Source organism: Coregonus clupeaformis, chromosome 37 (genome assembly GCF_020615455.1).
Source record: "Coregonus clupeaformis isolate EN_2021a chromosome 37, ASM2061545v1, whole genome shotgun sequence".
NCBI classification, from domain to species: domain Eukaryota; kingdom Metazoa; phylum Chordata; class Actinopteri; order Salmoniformes; family Salmonidae; genus Coregonus; species Coregonus clupeaformis.
The window spans coordinates 11,379,132-11,395,832 of NC_059228.1; the positions used below are offsets into that span (position 1 = coordinate 11,379,132).

The window sequence follows — 16,701 nt, forward strand, 5'->3', positions numbered from 1 at the left end:
GTGAGACTCTTAAAAGGAGTGCTCCTAATCTCAGCTTGTTACCTGTATAAAAGACACCTGTCCACAGAAGCAATCAATCAATCTGATTCCAAACTCTCCACCATGGCCAAGACCAAAGAGCTCTCCAAGGATGTCAGGGACAAGATTGTAGACCTACACAAGGCTGGAATGGGCTACAAGACCATCGCCAAGCAGCTTGGTGAGAAGGTGACAACAGTTGGTGCGATTATTCGCAAATGGAAGAAACAAAAGCACTGTCAATCTCCCTCGGCCTGGGGCTCCATGCAAGATCTCACCTCGTGGAGTTGCAATGATCATGAGAACAGTAAGGAATCAGCCCAGAACTACACGGGAGGATCTTGTCAATGATCTCAAGGCAGCTGGGACCATAGTAACCAAGAAAACAATTGGTAACACACTACGCCGTGAGGGACTGAAATCCTGCAGCGCCCGCAAGGTCCCCCTGCTCAAGAAAGCACATATACAGGGCCGTCTGAAGTTTGCCAATGAACATCTGAATGATTCAGAGGAGAACTGGGTGAAAGTGTTGTGGTCAGATGAGACCAAAATGGAGCTCTTTGGCATCAACTCAACTCACCGTGTTTGGAGGAGGAGGAATGCTGCCTAAGACCCCAATAACACCATCCCCACCGTCAAACATGGAGGTGGAAACATTATGCTTTGGGGGTGTTTTTCTGCTAAAGGGACAGGACAACTTCACCGCATCAAAGGGACGATGGACGGGGCCATGTACCGTCAAATCTTGGGTGAGAACCTCCTTCCCTCAATCAGGGCATTGAAAATGGGTTGTGGATGGGTATTCCAGCATGACAATGACCCAAAACACACGGCCAAGGCAACAAAAGAGTGGCTCAAGAAGAAGCACATTAAGGTCCTGGAGTGGCCTAGCCAGTCTCCAGACCTTAATCCCATAGAAAATCTGTGGAGGGAAACCAAACGTCAGCCTCGAAACCTTAATGACTTGGTGAAGATCTGCAAAGAGGAGTGGAACAAAATCCCTCCTGAGATGTGTGCAAACCTGGTGGCCAACTACAAGAAACGTCTGACCTCTGTGATTGCCAACAAGGGTTTTGCCACCAAGTACTAAGTCATGTTTTGCAGAGGGGTCAAATACTTATTTCCCTCATTAAAATGCAAATCAATTTATAACATTTTTTACATGTGTTTTTCTGGATTTTTTTGTTGTTATTCTGTCTCTCACTGTTCAAATAAACCTACCATTAAAATGATAGACTGATCATGTCTTTGTCAGTGGGCAAACGTACAAAATCAGCAGGGGATCAAATACTTTTTTCCCTCACTGTATACACATACTAATGAGGGGATATGAACTAGGTTTGTGTAATAAACAAGACAAAACAAATGGAATGATGAGATGAGGAGCAGCAGTGGCTAGAAGGCCGGTGATGACGAACGCCAAAGCCTGCCCGAACCAGGAGAGGAGGCAGCTTCGGAGGAAGTCGTGACACCAGTGTCTGTTGGAAAGCAGACATGAACCAGGTTTTCCTCTAGGATTTTGCCTGTGCTTAGCTCTATTCCGTTTATTTTTATCCTAAAAAAACTCCCTAGTCCTTGCAGATGACAAGCATACCCACATGATGCAGCCACCACCATGCTTGAAAATGTGAAGAATGTTATTCAGTGATGTGTTGTGTTGGATTTGCCCCAAAAATAACACTTTGTATTCAGGATATAAAGTTAATTTCTTTGCCAAATGTTTTGCAGTTTTACTTTAGTGCCTTGTTTTGCATGTTTTGGAATATTTTTATTCTGTACAGCCTTCCTTTCACTCTGTCATTTAGGTTAGTATTGTGGAATAACTACAATGTTGTTGATCCATCCTCAGTTTTCTCCTATCACAGCCATTAAACTCTGTACCTGTTTTAAAGTCACCATTGGCCTCATGGTGAAATCCTTGAGTGGTTTCCTTCCACTCCGGCAACTGAGTTAGGAAGGACACCTGTATCTTTGTAGTGACTGGGTGTATTGATACACCATCCAAAGTGTAATTAATAACTTCGCCATGCCTAAAGGAATATTCAATGTCTGCTTTTTTTATTTTGACCCATCTACCAATAGGTGCCCTTCTTTGCGAGGCATTGGAAAACCTCCCTGGTCTTTGTGGTTGAATCTGTGTTTGAAATTCACTGCTCAGCTGAGGGACCTTACAGGTAATTGAATATGTGGGGTACAGAGATGAGGTAGTCATTCAAAAATCATGTTAAACACAATTATTCCACACAGAGTGAATCCATGCAACTTATTATGTGACTTGTTAAGCACATTTTTACCCCTGAACTTATTTAGGCTTTCCATAACAAAGGGGTTGAACACTTACTGACTCAAGACATTTCAGCTTTTCATTTTTAATGAATTAGTAAACATTTCTAGAAACATAATTCCACTTTGACATTATGGGGTATTGTGTGTAGGCCAGTGACACAACATCTCAATTTAACCCATTTAAAATTCAGACTGTAACACAACAAAGTGTGGAAAAAGGGGTGTGAATACTTTCCGAAGGCACTGTACATCATTGGTTAAAACCAAGGGGCCAGGGTTCCGGTCTAGAAGCACGATTTCAACTGCTCCTACAGTTTTGCTTCGGTACTGCAGTTTAACTGACGTCCGGCCCAGAAAGACAATTTCCGTACAGCCACATGAAAATTCCTAATGTCATAGAAATTCTACACATGTCGTGGAAATTACCACCAGGGACACCTGAAGTCAATCTTAAATGAATCATTGTTTATTAACAGTTAACTGGAGAGGTTCCAACAAACTTGATGCACCATAGTACACGTCTGTCAGGATCTATCGGGGCAGTCCCGTTAGATCTCTTATATACTGCTTACAGACACATTACCTAGGCATGATTTAGCTTATTCATCATTCATAATTAATTCCTCATTAACGTTTGGTTCATGCATGTGACCGACCAATACTGGTTCATGCATGTGACAGATCAATACCTCACGAGGCTTCTACTCTCAAGGCTGAGACCTTGAAACTGAGATATCCTTACGTTCTCAAAACAAGGTTCTGGGCGTACTGCCAAATTGCAGATACTGATAATGAGGATTCGTTCAATCAGTCACTTGCATGAACACAGAAATTGGTTATTAGAAAAGCACAAACATAGAACACAGAAATTGGTTATTAGAAAAGCACAAACATAACATTTTCCATCACACTAATAAGACACTTTAGTCATCACCTTTGTGCACACAACATTCATTGAATTATTCAAATAATTGTCACTGAGGAAAAAAAAAGAATTCATCACTCAGCCAAAGATATTGACATTTTATATTCATCCAATGTCTGCCATGTTTTTGGATGAAGTGATGTCGCTGCTCTCTGTGCTCACTGAGTGATAGTGTGCATGTGAAGTTGGGCTGTGTAAACCGGATGCAACCCGGATATAAAACAACCCATGAATCGACAAGGTTTGTCTATGTTGAAATTTGAAACGCGCGCTGGAGACTACATGGGTAATCTACAGTATCTAATCCAAACCATCTCTGTCTAATCTTTTTAGGCGACCACACATTTGTCCTAAACTAGCCAGTCGAATATTTGGCCTAAGCTACAGTAAACTCATCATTTAAAAAAAGAAACAATTTATCTATGTTACATTTAACATTTAAGTAATTTAGCAGACACTCTTATACCTCAGGGACAGGCTCTCAAAGGTAAGGAAAGCCCAGTGAAATTCTGTCCTGAAAGTGCATGGATGTGAATAATAAAACTACAAATTCCCAATTGGAAGCGGGCTAATTTGGTAGGCTAATTTAACATGTACAGTTTATAATGTCTGTCACATCACATGAAGACCATACTAGTAGGAAAATGTTTATGTCCTATCTGTGCTAGTAGGTTATACTGAAATAGAATTTGCCTATTGAGTATTTTTTCTGTCATTATCTGCCAGGACACCTCCATTAAATAGCTAGCCAATTTCCATTGAACATCCTAAGGTTCTGAGTAGGCCTAAATAAAGGCTTTCTGGTGGATTATAAACATCACATGACTTCACGTGAGCATTGGCTAATGTTATTCTCAGAAGTCACAACCAACCTGGGGTTCAGATAGGCTACAGGTCAAGACAGTCAACAACAGCTTTTAGTGTTTCGCTTATGTTGTTGGGGTGGGGAACAACGCATTTTGTAAATGCCTATTCATACTGTTAAAATACTGATAGGCCTAGAGTAGTAATACTCAAACAAATGAGGGCCACAAATTGGATTACGGTTGGCCTAAATAAAGCTTGAGACTTCGCCAACTCTCTGAGCCAAACACATAATTATTCAAGTTTGCACTGGAAAAGGAAACTGCATCAGACACCTGCAATTTGTCAATTTTATGGACATGGCCTATGAAAGTTCACGTTCTAATTAGTTATATTTGTTGACTCTTCTAAACACTAGCAACTAAAGAATTGGAACAGGGTGTGTCTCAGTGATATGTAGAGCCAGCAGAGAAAACGAGAGCTTGAAACATACAGTTTTAGTCAAATGCTGTATGGAAAATTATATTTAGCATCTACTTTTCTTTCTAACCAGCACTTCAAAAAGAACAGTTTTGAACTGTGTATTTTGTGTTTTTTGCTATTGGATTAAATGGTAGTTAAGGCCAGGCATCACACCCTAAAAGGGCAGAAATGTTATTTTAATCATATCACAATTAACTTTTACCAGTTGAATGTAGACACAAATATAATACTTTGTTGTATTAAAACATTTCCGAAATAATTTAATATGCAGGTAATATCTAATTACATATGCACATATTTGCATTAGCGCAGATCCATTTTTTTTGGGCACTGGATGAAGTCAGTCTAAATATTTTGGTTTCATTTTGTTAAGACACTCCAGGACTTGTCCAGAGCAAATTATGGATAACTACTTTTTGAATCTTTCTATCTGTAAAATACTAATACATAGAATTATTTTTTTCAAATAAATTTGATCTAAAATTAAAAGAAATGACAATATATCAACAATTCCCTCTTGGCAAGTCTGGAGAATATATCCAAGCATAACCACACAAAACGTAGTGAATGCAGATGCTTCTGAAGAGAAAAAAAAAAATTTGTTTTAAGTGTGGGAAGCGGAAATGGCAATTGAAGACAAGTACATTGAAATTAGACTACCAAATGCAAAAAGCCTATTTAGACCCAATCAACATCTCTAGAAAGTAAGTTACTAAATATAGTCCAGTTTGACATTTTTGTGTTTTTTTTGTTGAAAATAATATTAATATACCAAAATATCTCAAAATTGATAGGTAGCCTTAAAATGACTAAATGGTGAGCCTATCATTATCTGAAATCATCAGAAATAGGGGTATTGCAAAGCAGTTGGCTAGTGTAAAAATGTAGCACAGTGTTGTTGCCATTTGTGCCCCATGCAACATTGTACAAGATCATCTTTTCTACATGACTTTCTATGCCTGTCTCTCCACTTGAAATCCATCAGCTTACAGTGTATCAATGAAATTCAGATAATGAGTGGAATATATTGTTATATATTCAGCAGTGCATTGTACACTACACTATAATTCCAAATGGTAGCACATAAGTGACTCTTTCCACTTTTTCCTATTGAAGCACACTCGCTGATGGAGAATGATGACGTAGTATTTACAGCCACATCGATATATGATTTGGTTTTACCTTCCAACATAAATTGATGTAAAATGTATACATTTATGAGGTAAAATATAGATATTTACAGTGTTCAGCTGTTATCAAACTATATAAGTTAACTAGGCACTACATCATTTTGCCTGTTGTCACGACTACCTCCGAAGCTGCCACCTCTCCTTGTTCGGGCAGGCTTCGGCGTTCGTCGTCACCGGCCTTCTAGCCACTGCCGCTCCTCATCTCATCATTCCATTTGTTTTGTCTTGTTTATTACACACACCTGGTTCATATCCCCTCATCAGTACCTGTATAAGTGTTCTCTCTGCCCCCTTGTCTTTGTGTGTGATTGTTTATTGTGGAGGATAGTGAAGCTCGGTGGAGCTCCGTGTATTTTATATCGCCGGGATAATTCCCTGTGTGCCTTGTATTTTCCAGTGCGCCTGTTTTGCGCACTAGAGTGTTTGACGCATTTCTGCGTAACCCTGTATTTGCGGAATAAATCCTGTTATTCTGTGAATTACCCTCCTGACTCCTTCGACATCATCTCATCACATCAGTAGTTATCAGTGTGAGCAGTTTGATTAAGTGATATTTTGTTGTATTGTTAACAAATGACAAGACAATCAGATCAAAAGTAAAGTGAATAGTGCATTTTGAAAAGCAGATACTTAGATTGAATATGTATCCAAATTGAAAGAGTGATTTGGTGCAGTGAACAAGTGACTTTGTGAATTGGTTTGTTGTACTCAGTCAATTGAAAATGTGCTTAGAGTTTTGAAACATGAGCCATTTTGATGATCTGTTTAGATTTTTGTACTTAGAGTTGTGAAAATGTACCACATATTGTGAAAATTGCACCAAAATGCTCTGTACAAAACATTAGGAACGCCTTCCTAATATTGAGTTTCATCCCGTTTTGCCCTCAAAACAGCCTAAATTCGTCAGGGCATGGACTCTACAAGGTGTCGAAAGCGTTCCACAGGCATACTGGCCCATGTTGACTCCAATGCTTCCCACAGTTGTGTCAGGTTGGCTGGCGGTCCTTTGGGATGTGGACCATTCTTGATACACACAGGAAACTGTTGAGTGTGAAAAACCCAGCAGAGTTGCAGTTCTTGACCCTCTCAAACCGGTGTGCCTGGCACTTACATCTTTTGTCTTGCCCATTCACCCTCTGAATGGCACACACACAATCCATGTCTAAAGGCTTAAAAATATTTATTTAACCTGTCTCCTCCCCTTCATCTACACCAGGGATCATCAACTAAATTCAGCCGCAGGCCAATTTTTTTCTTGAGCGGATGGTCGGGGGGCCAAAACACAATTACAAATCATTTGTAGACTGCAAATTGACCGCAAGAAGCCCAAACAGATATAATGTTTGACTAAAACATAATCATTTCAAACTTTGCTAACATTTGTATACGATCATGTCGTGTCTCTCTATTATGTGTGGGAGTACTTGGGAACAGATTTCTTAAATTAAAATCACTTGGAGCTGATTTCCTGGTGTTTTTACAGTCTTTTATGTCCAACAATGAACATTCCACACACCCAAAAATACGTTTTTTTTTTTTTGCCCAGAAAACTTGGGGGGCCAAATAAAACCACACGCTGGCCGCCAGTTGGGGAACCCTGATCTACACTGATTGAAGTGGATTTAACAAGTGACATCAATAAGGGATCATAGCTTTCAACTGGATTCACCTGGTCAGTCTATGTCATGGAAATGTTTTGTACACTCAGTGTATGCTGTACCAATATTGGTCTATTAGGTAGCTATTTTGGCAAACACCTGAGGCAGTACAGTCTTACTCTTAAAACACCACTCGCACTGTCACCCAATGGTTCACACTTGACATGGTGGAAGTTCCTGCAGCCACAAGACTATCTCCCAGGTCTTCCCATCCCAGTGCAGCCCAGCGCAGGCAGGTGATGGAGGAAGCTGACGCTTAAGCAACAAATCAATTACATGGTAAGACAAGAGATTAAAGCCCAGGGCTTATCTGCTGCAAATGGGATCAGGGCTGATTAGCAGGGTTTAGGATGACGTACTGCAACTTTGTGTCTCGATCACTCTGCTACTCGCCTGGCTACCTCCTTTTGCAGGAAAAAGATCCACCTGGAATAGCTGAATAGCTGTCTATCCTGTCATTTTGGGGGATTTTATGTGAATATTTTGTAATAAGTTTTGGTGTCAGACTCCTCTGTCCACCCAGCACTATGGACTTTCCTGATTTGAGGGTGGTCATAATGGATATGAAGAGGGGAACCCTTGCCAAAACACATTCTGCAGCTCCTTTCTGGAACAGATTACAATTTTCCAACTGAAACTCTCCACGGGAACATCGTTGCCTAAGGTCAACTGAGGTCTTAACTGTTACTGAAGAAAAAACATTGAAACAAATAGTTTTGAATATTTTGTATATTCAAATTTGTATCTTTTTTTTTTTTTTTATCCAAGTTTTGATTTCGGAATAGCATACACTCTGAGGTAAGCATGGTGTTGATGAAGGTAAAGTTTGACTTGCCCAAGCGGGTGAAGCTTGCCCAGGGCCTGTGGCTCATGTACTGGTTGGCAGTGATGACCGGCATCCTGGTCTTCAGCCTGGGGCTGTTCTTTAAGATCGAGCTCCGGAAGAGGAGTGAGATGATGGACAACAACGAGAGCCATTTTGTGCCCAACCTGTTAATCCTAGTTGGCCTAGCTGCTTGCGGGCTAAATGTTTTTGGCGGCAAGGTGTGCCACGACTCTCTGGATGCTATGAAGTTTGTAAAGTGGAAGCCCATGGTCAAGGGCTACCTGATGGGCTGTTTTGCTTTCAACATCCTCCTGTTCTTCACAGCTTTGCTGTGCTTCTGCATGCAGTTCCAGCTGTACTTTGCCCTGGCTGAGGGTCTGAAGAATGGAATAAAATACTACAAGGATACAGATACACCTGGACGCTGCTTCATGAAGAGGACGCTGGACATGACCCAGATCGAGTTCCGCTGCTGTGGTAACAACAACTATAGGGATTGGTTTGAGGTCCAGTGGATCAGCAACCGCTATCTGGACTTCAGCAACGATGAAATCAAAGAGTGAGTACTGAAATCAGTAGCTGAGAGAGAGCAATGTTGGGTGGATCATGGTACCCAGAAGGCCAAGATAGGCCAAAAAATTGCATGTAAAGTAAAAGTAAGCAAATGACTTGTTGACAGTGTCTCTGGGCGTCAGCCAGAACAAATAACTCTGCCTTAACACCAAAACTCCTTGGCCTCAAAAGCTTCCTTCAGTCTTTCGATTGACAGAAAGGCTATTTTAGGAAATAAATACTGTTCAATTCATGCTAAGTCTTATGCAACATATCCAACATTGCTGCTGCATAAGAGTTTTCCTCACTCCTGACCATAGTCTCCATCTTTACCCATGTGGTCTCTTGTGATCTTGTGCAGGAAGCTGGGGATAGCAAATGGGACAAGGTAGCGCTTGCTGTTGCTAGTGTATGGTAGTGACAACTTAGTTAATGTAAAACATACAAAACAATTATTTTAATTAGTCACTACTTTCAATTATTAACATTTTTAAACCAACACTTATTGTGATATTCATGGGGTGGACGGGTGTACCTTAAAGGGGGTCAGGACAGGATAAATGTAGAGAGAATTAAAGAAGTCTAAGTGGGATGCAGAGGATACCAGTGTAAGTGGAGTCAGGCTCATGTGCCAGGTTCTGATAAGTAGATAATCTCCCTGGATCTAAATTCCTCGTCCTTCAGAGTTTACTGTCCCCCTAAATCATAATAAGACGGCAGTTAACTCTCACTAATAGACTCCGACACTTAACACAAACACACTACCCCCCTCTCTCCCCAATATTGTGTCTTGGTGGCAACTGATACTATATTTAGTAGATTTAGTTTCTGATTTTAAGACATTGATTAAAGGGATAGTTCACCCAAATGACAAAATTACACATTGTTTTCCTTACCCTGTAAGCAGTCTATGGACAAGGTATAACAGCAATCCATGCTTTGGTTTTGTTTACCTGGCCACTGTTTCAAGTACTATCTTTTAGGTATTCTTGGCACAAATCCAATGCCAAGTCAACGGTACCTATATTAGCATTTTCATGCTTCATCATCTATAAGTAACTACACAATACATTTTAGAATATTTAGGATGGATGATTTGGACATTGAGAAAGTAATTCAAGAATATGTTTGCAAGTGGGTGGTAATGTCTGAATAGTACATGTATAATAGTGTACATGTTTAAATGCATTTGAGTGAGTCCATTTGCATATGTATACGTGTGTGCATGTACAGTACACTTGACTGTGTGCATTAAGCATGTGTGTTTATATGTTAATTTACTTGAGATACCTGCTGTCTCTCTCACTCACAAATGATCCCATCAAGAGGATCCTCATGAACCCGGTTTAAACTCTTCACCTGTCAATAATAGCCTGAAGCAATCCCAACTTTTCTCCTGTCAGCCAAGGCCTCTATATGATAAAGCTGCCAAAAGCTGATTGATGATTTAGTCATACAGTTAGTCTGAACTGACACTTGACATGTGGCCAGTTAAGATCACATACTTTGCCATATGAGCTGTTACCTTATGTTTAAATCAAATAAAATAAAATTGTATTTGCCACATGCGCCGAATACAACAGGTGTAGACATTACAGTGAAATGCTTACTTACAAGCCCTTAACCAACAATGCATAAAAATAAAATAAAAAATAAAAGTGTTAAGTAAAAAAAATAAAAGCAAATAACTAAAGAGCAGCAGTAAAATAAAATAACAGTAGGGGGGTACCAGTGCAGAGTCAATGTGCGGGGGCACCGGCTAGTCAAGGTAATTGAGGTAACGTACATGTGGGTAGAGTTAAAGTGACTATTCAGAGTAGCAGCAGCGTAAAAGAGGTGGGGGTGGGGGGGCAGTGCAAATAGTCTGGGTAGCCATGATTAGCTGTTCAGGAATCTTATGGCTTGGGGGTAGAAGCTGTTGAGAAGCCTTTTGGACCTAGACTTGGCGCTCCGGTACCGCTTGCCGTGCGGTAGCAGAGAGAACAGTCTATGACTAGTGTGGCTGGAGTCTTTGACAATTTTGAGGGCCTTCCTCTGACACCGCCTGGTATAGAGGTCCTGGATGGCAGGAAGCTTGGCCCCAGTGATGTACTGGGCCGTACGCACTACCCTCTGTAGTGCCTTGTGGTCGGAGGCTGAGCAGTTGCCATACCAGGCGGTGATGCAACCAGTCAGGATGCTCTCGATGGTGCAGCTGTAGAACTTTTTGAGGATCTGAGGACCCATGCCAAATATTTTCAGTCTCCTGAGGGGGAATAGGCTTTGTCATGCCCTCTTCACAACTGTCTTGGTGTGTTTGGACCATGATAGTTCGTTGGTGATGTGGACACCAAGGAACTTGAAGCTCTCAACCTGTTCCACTACAGCCCCGTCGATGAGAATGGGGGCGTGCTCAGTTCTCTTTTTTTTCCTGTAGTCCACAATCATCTCCTTTGTCTTGATCACGTTGAGTGTGTGGTTGTTATCCTGGCACCACACGGCCAGGTCTCGGACCTCCTCCCTATAGGCTGTCTCATTGTTGTCGGTGATCAGGCCTACCACTGTTGTGTCGTCAGCAAACTTAATGATGGTGTTGGAGTCGTGCCTGGCCTGGCCATGCAGTCATGGGTGAACAGGGAGTACAGGAGGGGACTGAGCACTCTTCCTACCGAGGCGCATGGGTTCACCATTCATAATAACTTCCCTTGCATCATTTCAATCTCAATGCCTCATATGTCTGTGTTATGGCACTGATGTACACCTGTCACGTGAATGACATACTTTATGTGTGACATGGCTGACATTGCTTGTGACGGGTCTGACGTGTCTCTCTTGGCCTTTCCACAGCCGTGTCCTGAGCAACGTGGAGGGGAAGTTTCTGATGGAAAGTGTTCCATTCAGCTGCTGCAACCCTGGCTCCCCCAGACCCTGCATCCAGCACCAACTGACCAACAACTCAGCCCACTATGACTACGACCACCACACCGAGGAGCTCAACATCTGGACCCGGGGCTGCCGCGAGTCCCTTGTCGCCTACTACGGAGGCATGATGAACAGCATCGGGGGCCTGATGCTACTGTACATCATACTGGAGGTGAGAAATAGAAGAATAGGGAAATGGAAGGGAAATAGCTGGGGGCATTCTCTGGATGTCCTGTCAATGTCCTTCACTTCAGAGGGTAGCTGGCTACATATGCTAAAGATCACACGCAGGACTGACAAACTAATTGATTAGCTGATTTTATTCAATTGCAGTCTTAAAGGCATATGTAGGTAAGTAGTAGAGTAGGCTAGGCCCAGTGGTGTGGAGAAGAGGATTACAAATAAATAATAAAAGACGTTTCCCATTATTGGCCATTTGGTAGAAGGTGGCCATTTCTAAGTATCTAGCTCAGTGAGTATACGTAGAGGTTCAGCTGGTCCAAGTTGGCCACAGCTGACCAGTTCAGTGGGCACACATGCCAACCCTCCTGAATATATTCAGTGGGCACACACCAAGCCTAACTACCACCATAACTTTGCCCTTCTTGCAAGCAGGCACTAAAACATGGCATTACAAGGTTGGTCTTAGCACTCACTTGACTTTCATCTAAATGACATGCCAAAAGGATATCTCAAGTAGACCTCTAGTGTCTGATCTATCTGCCCAGGCTTAAGTATCAAAAGTAAATGTAATTGCTCAAATATACTTAAGTATCAAAAGTAAAAATAATTTCAAATTCCATATATTAATCAAACCAGACATGTTTTTATTTATTGATTTACTGATAGCCAGGGACTCACGCCAACACTCATTTGGGTTTAGTGAGTCTGCCAGATCAGAGGCAGTAGAGATGACCAGGGATGTTCTCTTGATGTGTGTGAATTGGACCATTTATTGAACGAGTACTTTCGGGTGTCAGGGATAATGTATGGAGTAAAAAGTACATTATTATCTTTAGGAATGTAGTGAAGTAAAAGTTTTTAAAAATATAAATAGTAAAGTACAGATAACCAAAAAAACTACTTAAGTAGTACTTTAAAGTATTTTTACACCACTGTGTGGGTGTGATATACACGTAAGGGAGGATCAGGGTTTCTTAGAGGGGTTAATCTGGCCAGAGCAGAGACCAACAGGTAGCCTTCCTAAAAGCAGGATCTCACTGTACTAACTGACAGACAGAGCACTAACTGGGTTGCTATCTGGGTCAAAACAACAACACTAAATTGGCATTTTGTGCCAAATCCAAATTTGAGAACTGTCAATTGATTGATGTCCAATTGACGTCAATGGGAGATTTTATCTAAAATCCAACTCACTGGGGAACAAATGGTTGAATCAAGGTTGTTTCAATGTCATTTCAACAAAAAAATTATATGTGATGATGTTGAATCAACGTGGAAAACTGATTGGATTTGCAAAAAGTCATAAACGTAAGGGAATTTGGTCTGTTTTTCATCCAACTTTTAATCTAAATCCAATAACATGGTGACATGTTTTGTTGATTTCACTTTGAATTCATGTTGAACTCACGATAGCTGACAACTCAAACAAATGTAAATCAAAACTAGACGTTGAACTGACATCTGTGCCCAGTGGAAAGCCTTAGTGACTATAAATAAATGTTGAATTAGATCAGTGATTAATACATTTGGAATCACTGTTTTCTAAATCTAAACAAGAATGGGTAGCAGAGCTCTCTGGTGGTTCAGAGGCCATAGATTGTTTGATGTTTGCAGTGTCTGTGTAAAGGCTCTGTCAGTGATGTACGTATCTTTTTTGTCTGGTCCTCAGGCAGTAGTGATGGTAGGCTTACAGTACCTGACCACTTCTCTGGAGACTATGGCCGATCCAGAGAACCCGGAGAGTGAGAGCGAGGGCTGGCTCCTGGAGAAGAGTGTGAAGGAGACGGTGGCAGACGTCATAACAAAGATCAAGGGCCTGGTCGGTGCAGGGAACCAGGTGGGGGAGGGGGAGGAGGGGGTGGCCACTGTGAGTTGAAAGGGTCCCACCCAAAGGGGCTTTTCCTATTGACGGGAGCTCAAAGAGAAATAGAAGGAGTGAGAGGAGAGAGACATCTTCTCAGTGAAACAACACACAGACACATACACTCATACATACACAGACACAAAAATGGACACATGCACACACCCTTTGAAAAGTGAACAACTAATCTACTCACATGAAGTGAGAACCAAACTCAAAAATGTGAATGTATATCCTGTCCATAATAATTCTGTATATATGTTAATCAGAGTATATTTTTTAAAGAAAAATTATGAAAAATATATTTGGGTTGTCAAAAGATCTGTACAGTATACATGAATTTGGGCTTGTGAATATGAAGAAATTGTAATGAAATAATGAAAGAATCTCCCCTTCCCTCCCCGGCAATACTCTCCATGAAAAACTATGGACCTACCCTGAAACCATCAAGCCTAACATAGTTTATCTATCCTCATGTCTAATAGTTTTACCCCTATGTCCTTGCTAGACTCCACAACTTGTGTTAAGTGGACATGCAACCCGATAGCTACACAAAGATATATGTAATCTGAATTTCTTCTTAGTCTGCTCAATTCAACTGAATTTTCTAATCCAAAACACATTATCAATGCCTAATGGCACCCAGTCAATCGGTCACATACGTTCTCTCATGGCAGCTTAAATCAGGCAGCAGCGGAACCGGTGTCCTAGCTGTCCCTCCCAGCCCCCTCTCACACTGCCCCCTGAGGGGGGACACATGGACCCGGGCACTGTAGTGTCCCCATACACGTCCCGGCAGAGCGGTGCCACATGCATTCAAATCTATACAGCACAGACTTGAACATTTATCGGTTATGTATCAGTGTTGCTATCGGGTTATATGTCTGCTTCATGTACGAGGCAGATTGAACTCTGATTGTGTAGTCCTTTGAGGGGTTACAGTGGGCTGAATGCCCAGATGAGGTGCTGGGAGCACTTAAAAGAAGAAGATTCTGTACTTTTTTGAGCGAAAGATGATCAGATTGGCAGTTTAAATCAGCATACCCTGTATGAGCAGATAGAGATACTGGTCAGTTTGCAGTGGATACAAAAAGTCTTATCAGTTGTCATATTTTTACTTTCTGTGTGACCACTATTTTCTTCCTTTGTAATATTGAGAGTTAATCTTTTCTGTAAATTTGGATTTTGAGATATTGTGTAAGATAAAGATATATAAAGAGAACAAGAGTCTGATTGTCTGTTTTGTCCATAATGTTTTGTCTGACATGAGTCATTTCTAAATTGCGACTGCACACTTAAAAAACTTCCTGTCACAGCCATATTCTGCATGTACTCACATTCATACAGTATTTTAAACTCTTTATTCACCATGTCCATGCTGCCTATGCTTTACATTTCTCCCCTCATTCTCTCACTTTTTGCTAGTTTCACAATGTTGGTTGCGTAGGGTTGTACCATATCCAAATTATGAAAAATCCCAATTAAGGAGAACCAGAGGTTCACAGGAGATGAGGGGTACATGTAAAGAACCCAGTAGGAGTCCAGCTTTACCTGATGGGATCAGCAGGAACGTGCGGTTTCCACTCAGCAGGGATCCAATCCTCAGTTCCAGGACAAACAAGTAACTAAAATCACTTTAACTGGAACACCCTCAGAAGAGATAGGTTGTCTCTAGTTATCAAGCCTCAATTGAGAAAGAGGTCTTCTGACTAATGGGTCTTCCAGGTTAAATAAAGGTTTAATAAGTGTAAGTGTTGGATAATACATACCGAAGGGTTGAGGTCAATTTAGCAAAGACAATTTAAAAGATACTTAGGCTTACATATACCCTTTTTAATGTGTCCCCTGATATGTCCAACTAAGCCATACACGGAGGTATCCTTACCTGAGGGGTAGGTTCAGTTGAGCAAGTACAGTAAATCCAGTTGTATATGTGAGAGTGGTAGTAGGGACATCTGTCCTCTGGAATATACCCTAAAAGGACCTAAAACACATAAACAGCTGCTGAGGAGATAAGAGCAGTAAGAGGCTTTGATGTGTAGCTTAGCCCCGCCAGGTGACTGCAAGGACAGGTGCCTCTGACGCAGGGAGATGCCCAAAGCATCTTTGACCGGATGGGGCGGGGCAGCCTCTCTCCTGCAGGATACAACCCAATTCCTCTCCAATCCTCAGGAGGCCTTGATATCTGTGCCAGAACATTAGATCTAATGACTGGTGCTAAAAAAAACAACTAGGAAACGTAGTGATGCACATTTAAATACTGAAGAGGTTTGGGTTAGTTTTAACCTCGTCCCCAGGCTAGTGGCTGGGAAAGAGATTAGGTTAGTTTCATTGATCTTATATATCATATGAGAATTATCCAAGGGAGCAATTTTAATTCAAAATGTATTCAATTAAAATATTTATGACCTATTAATAACTATAGGAATGTAGCACTAAATCCTACTTTGTGACTTCCCTATAAAATTCAAGTTTGAGTCTGGGAATGTTTCAAAGAAGCTTCCAAAAATATCTCACTCACCTCACCTTGAATCTTTCTAACCTCAGCTTCGCTGTAATCCTGGTTAACCGCTGGTTAACTTTTTAAGTGTTCTCATTACACCATCAGCTTTATTCTCCAACTGGGCCTTGGGAGCCTAATCCACTTTATTCTCCTGGCCGGTTTCCATGGTGGTTATGCTGGGAGGCCCTGACAGATCGGAGACAGGCACAAGTGCTGCTCAGAGCAATAGGGATATTGATATTACACATGGTCACACACACAACATACTAAGCCCAGCAGTTGTCTTCGCGTTAAAGGGTTAGATACCATTTGTAGGTCTCTGTGTGCAGTTTGAGGGAAGTTGCTAACTAGCGTTAGCGCCATGCCTGGAAGTCTACAGGTACAGCTAGCATACCATAGAGTCTAGACTTCCAGTCATGGCGCTAACGCTAGTTAGCAATGTCATGCAAAACTACCTTCAAACTGCACGCAGAGACATACAAACGGTATCCATGAGTTCATCCGACTCTGG

General features: G+C 41.4%; 1 protein-coding gene across 1 annotated transcript; it reads left to right on the plus strand.

Moving 5' to 3' along the window:
* Positions 1–7,702: 7,702 nt before the first annotated feature.
* Positions 7,703–14,971, plus strand: LOC121553408 (peripherin-2-like). Its single transcript, XM_041866486.2, has 3 exons — positions 7,703–8,749; positions 11,569–11,815; positions 13,496–14,971. The coding sequence occupies exons 1-3, from the start codon at positions 8,169–8,171 to the stop codon at positions 13,700–13,702; spliced, it is 1,035 nt and encodes a 344-aa protein (XP_041722420.1). The 5' UTR covers positions 7,703–8,168; the 3' UTR covers positions 13,703–14,971.
* The last annotated feature ends 1,730 nt before the right edge of the window (positions 14,972–16,701 follow it).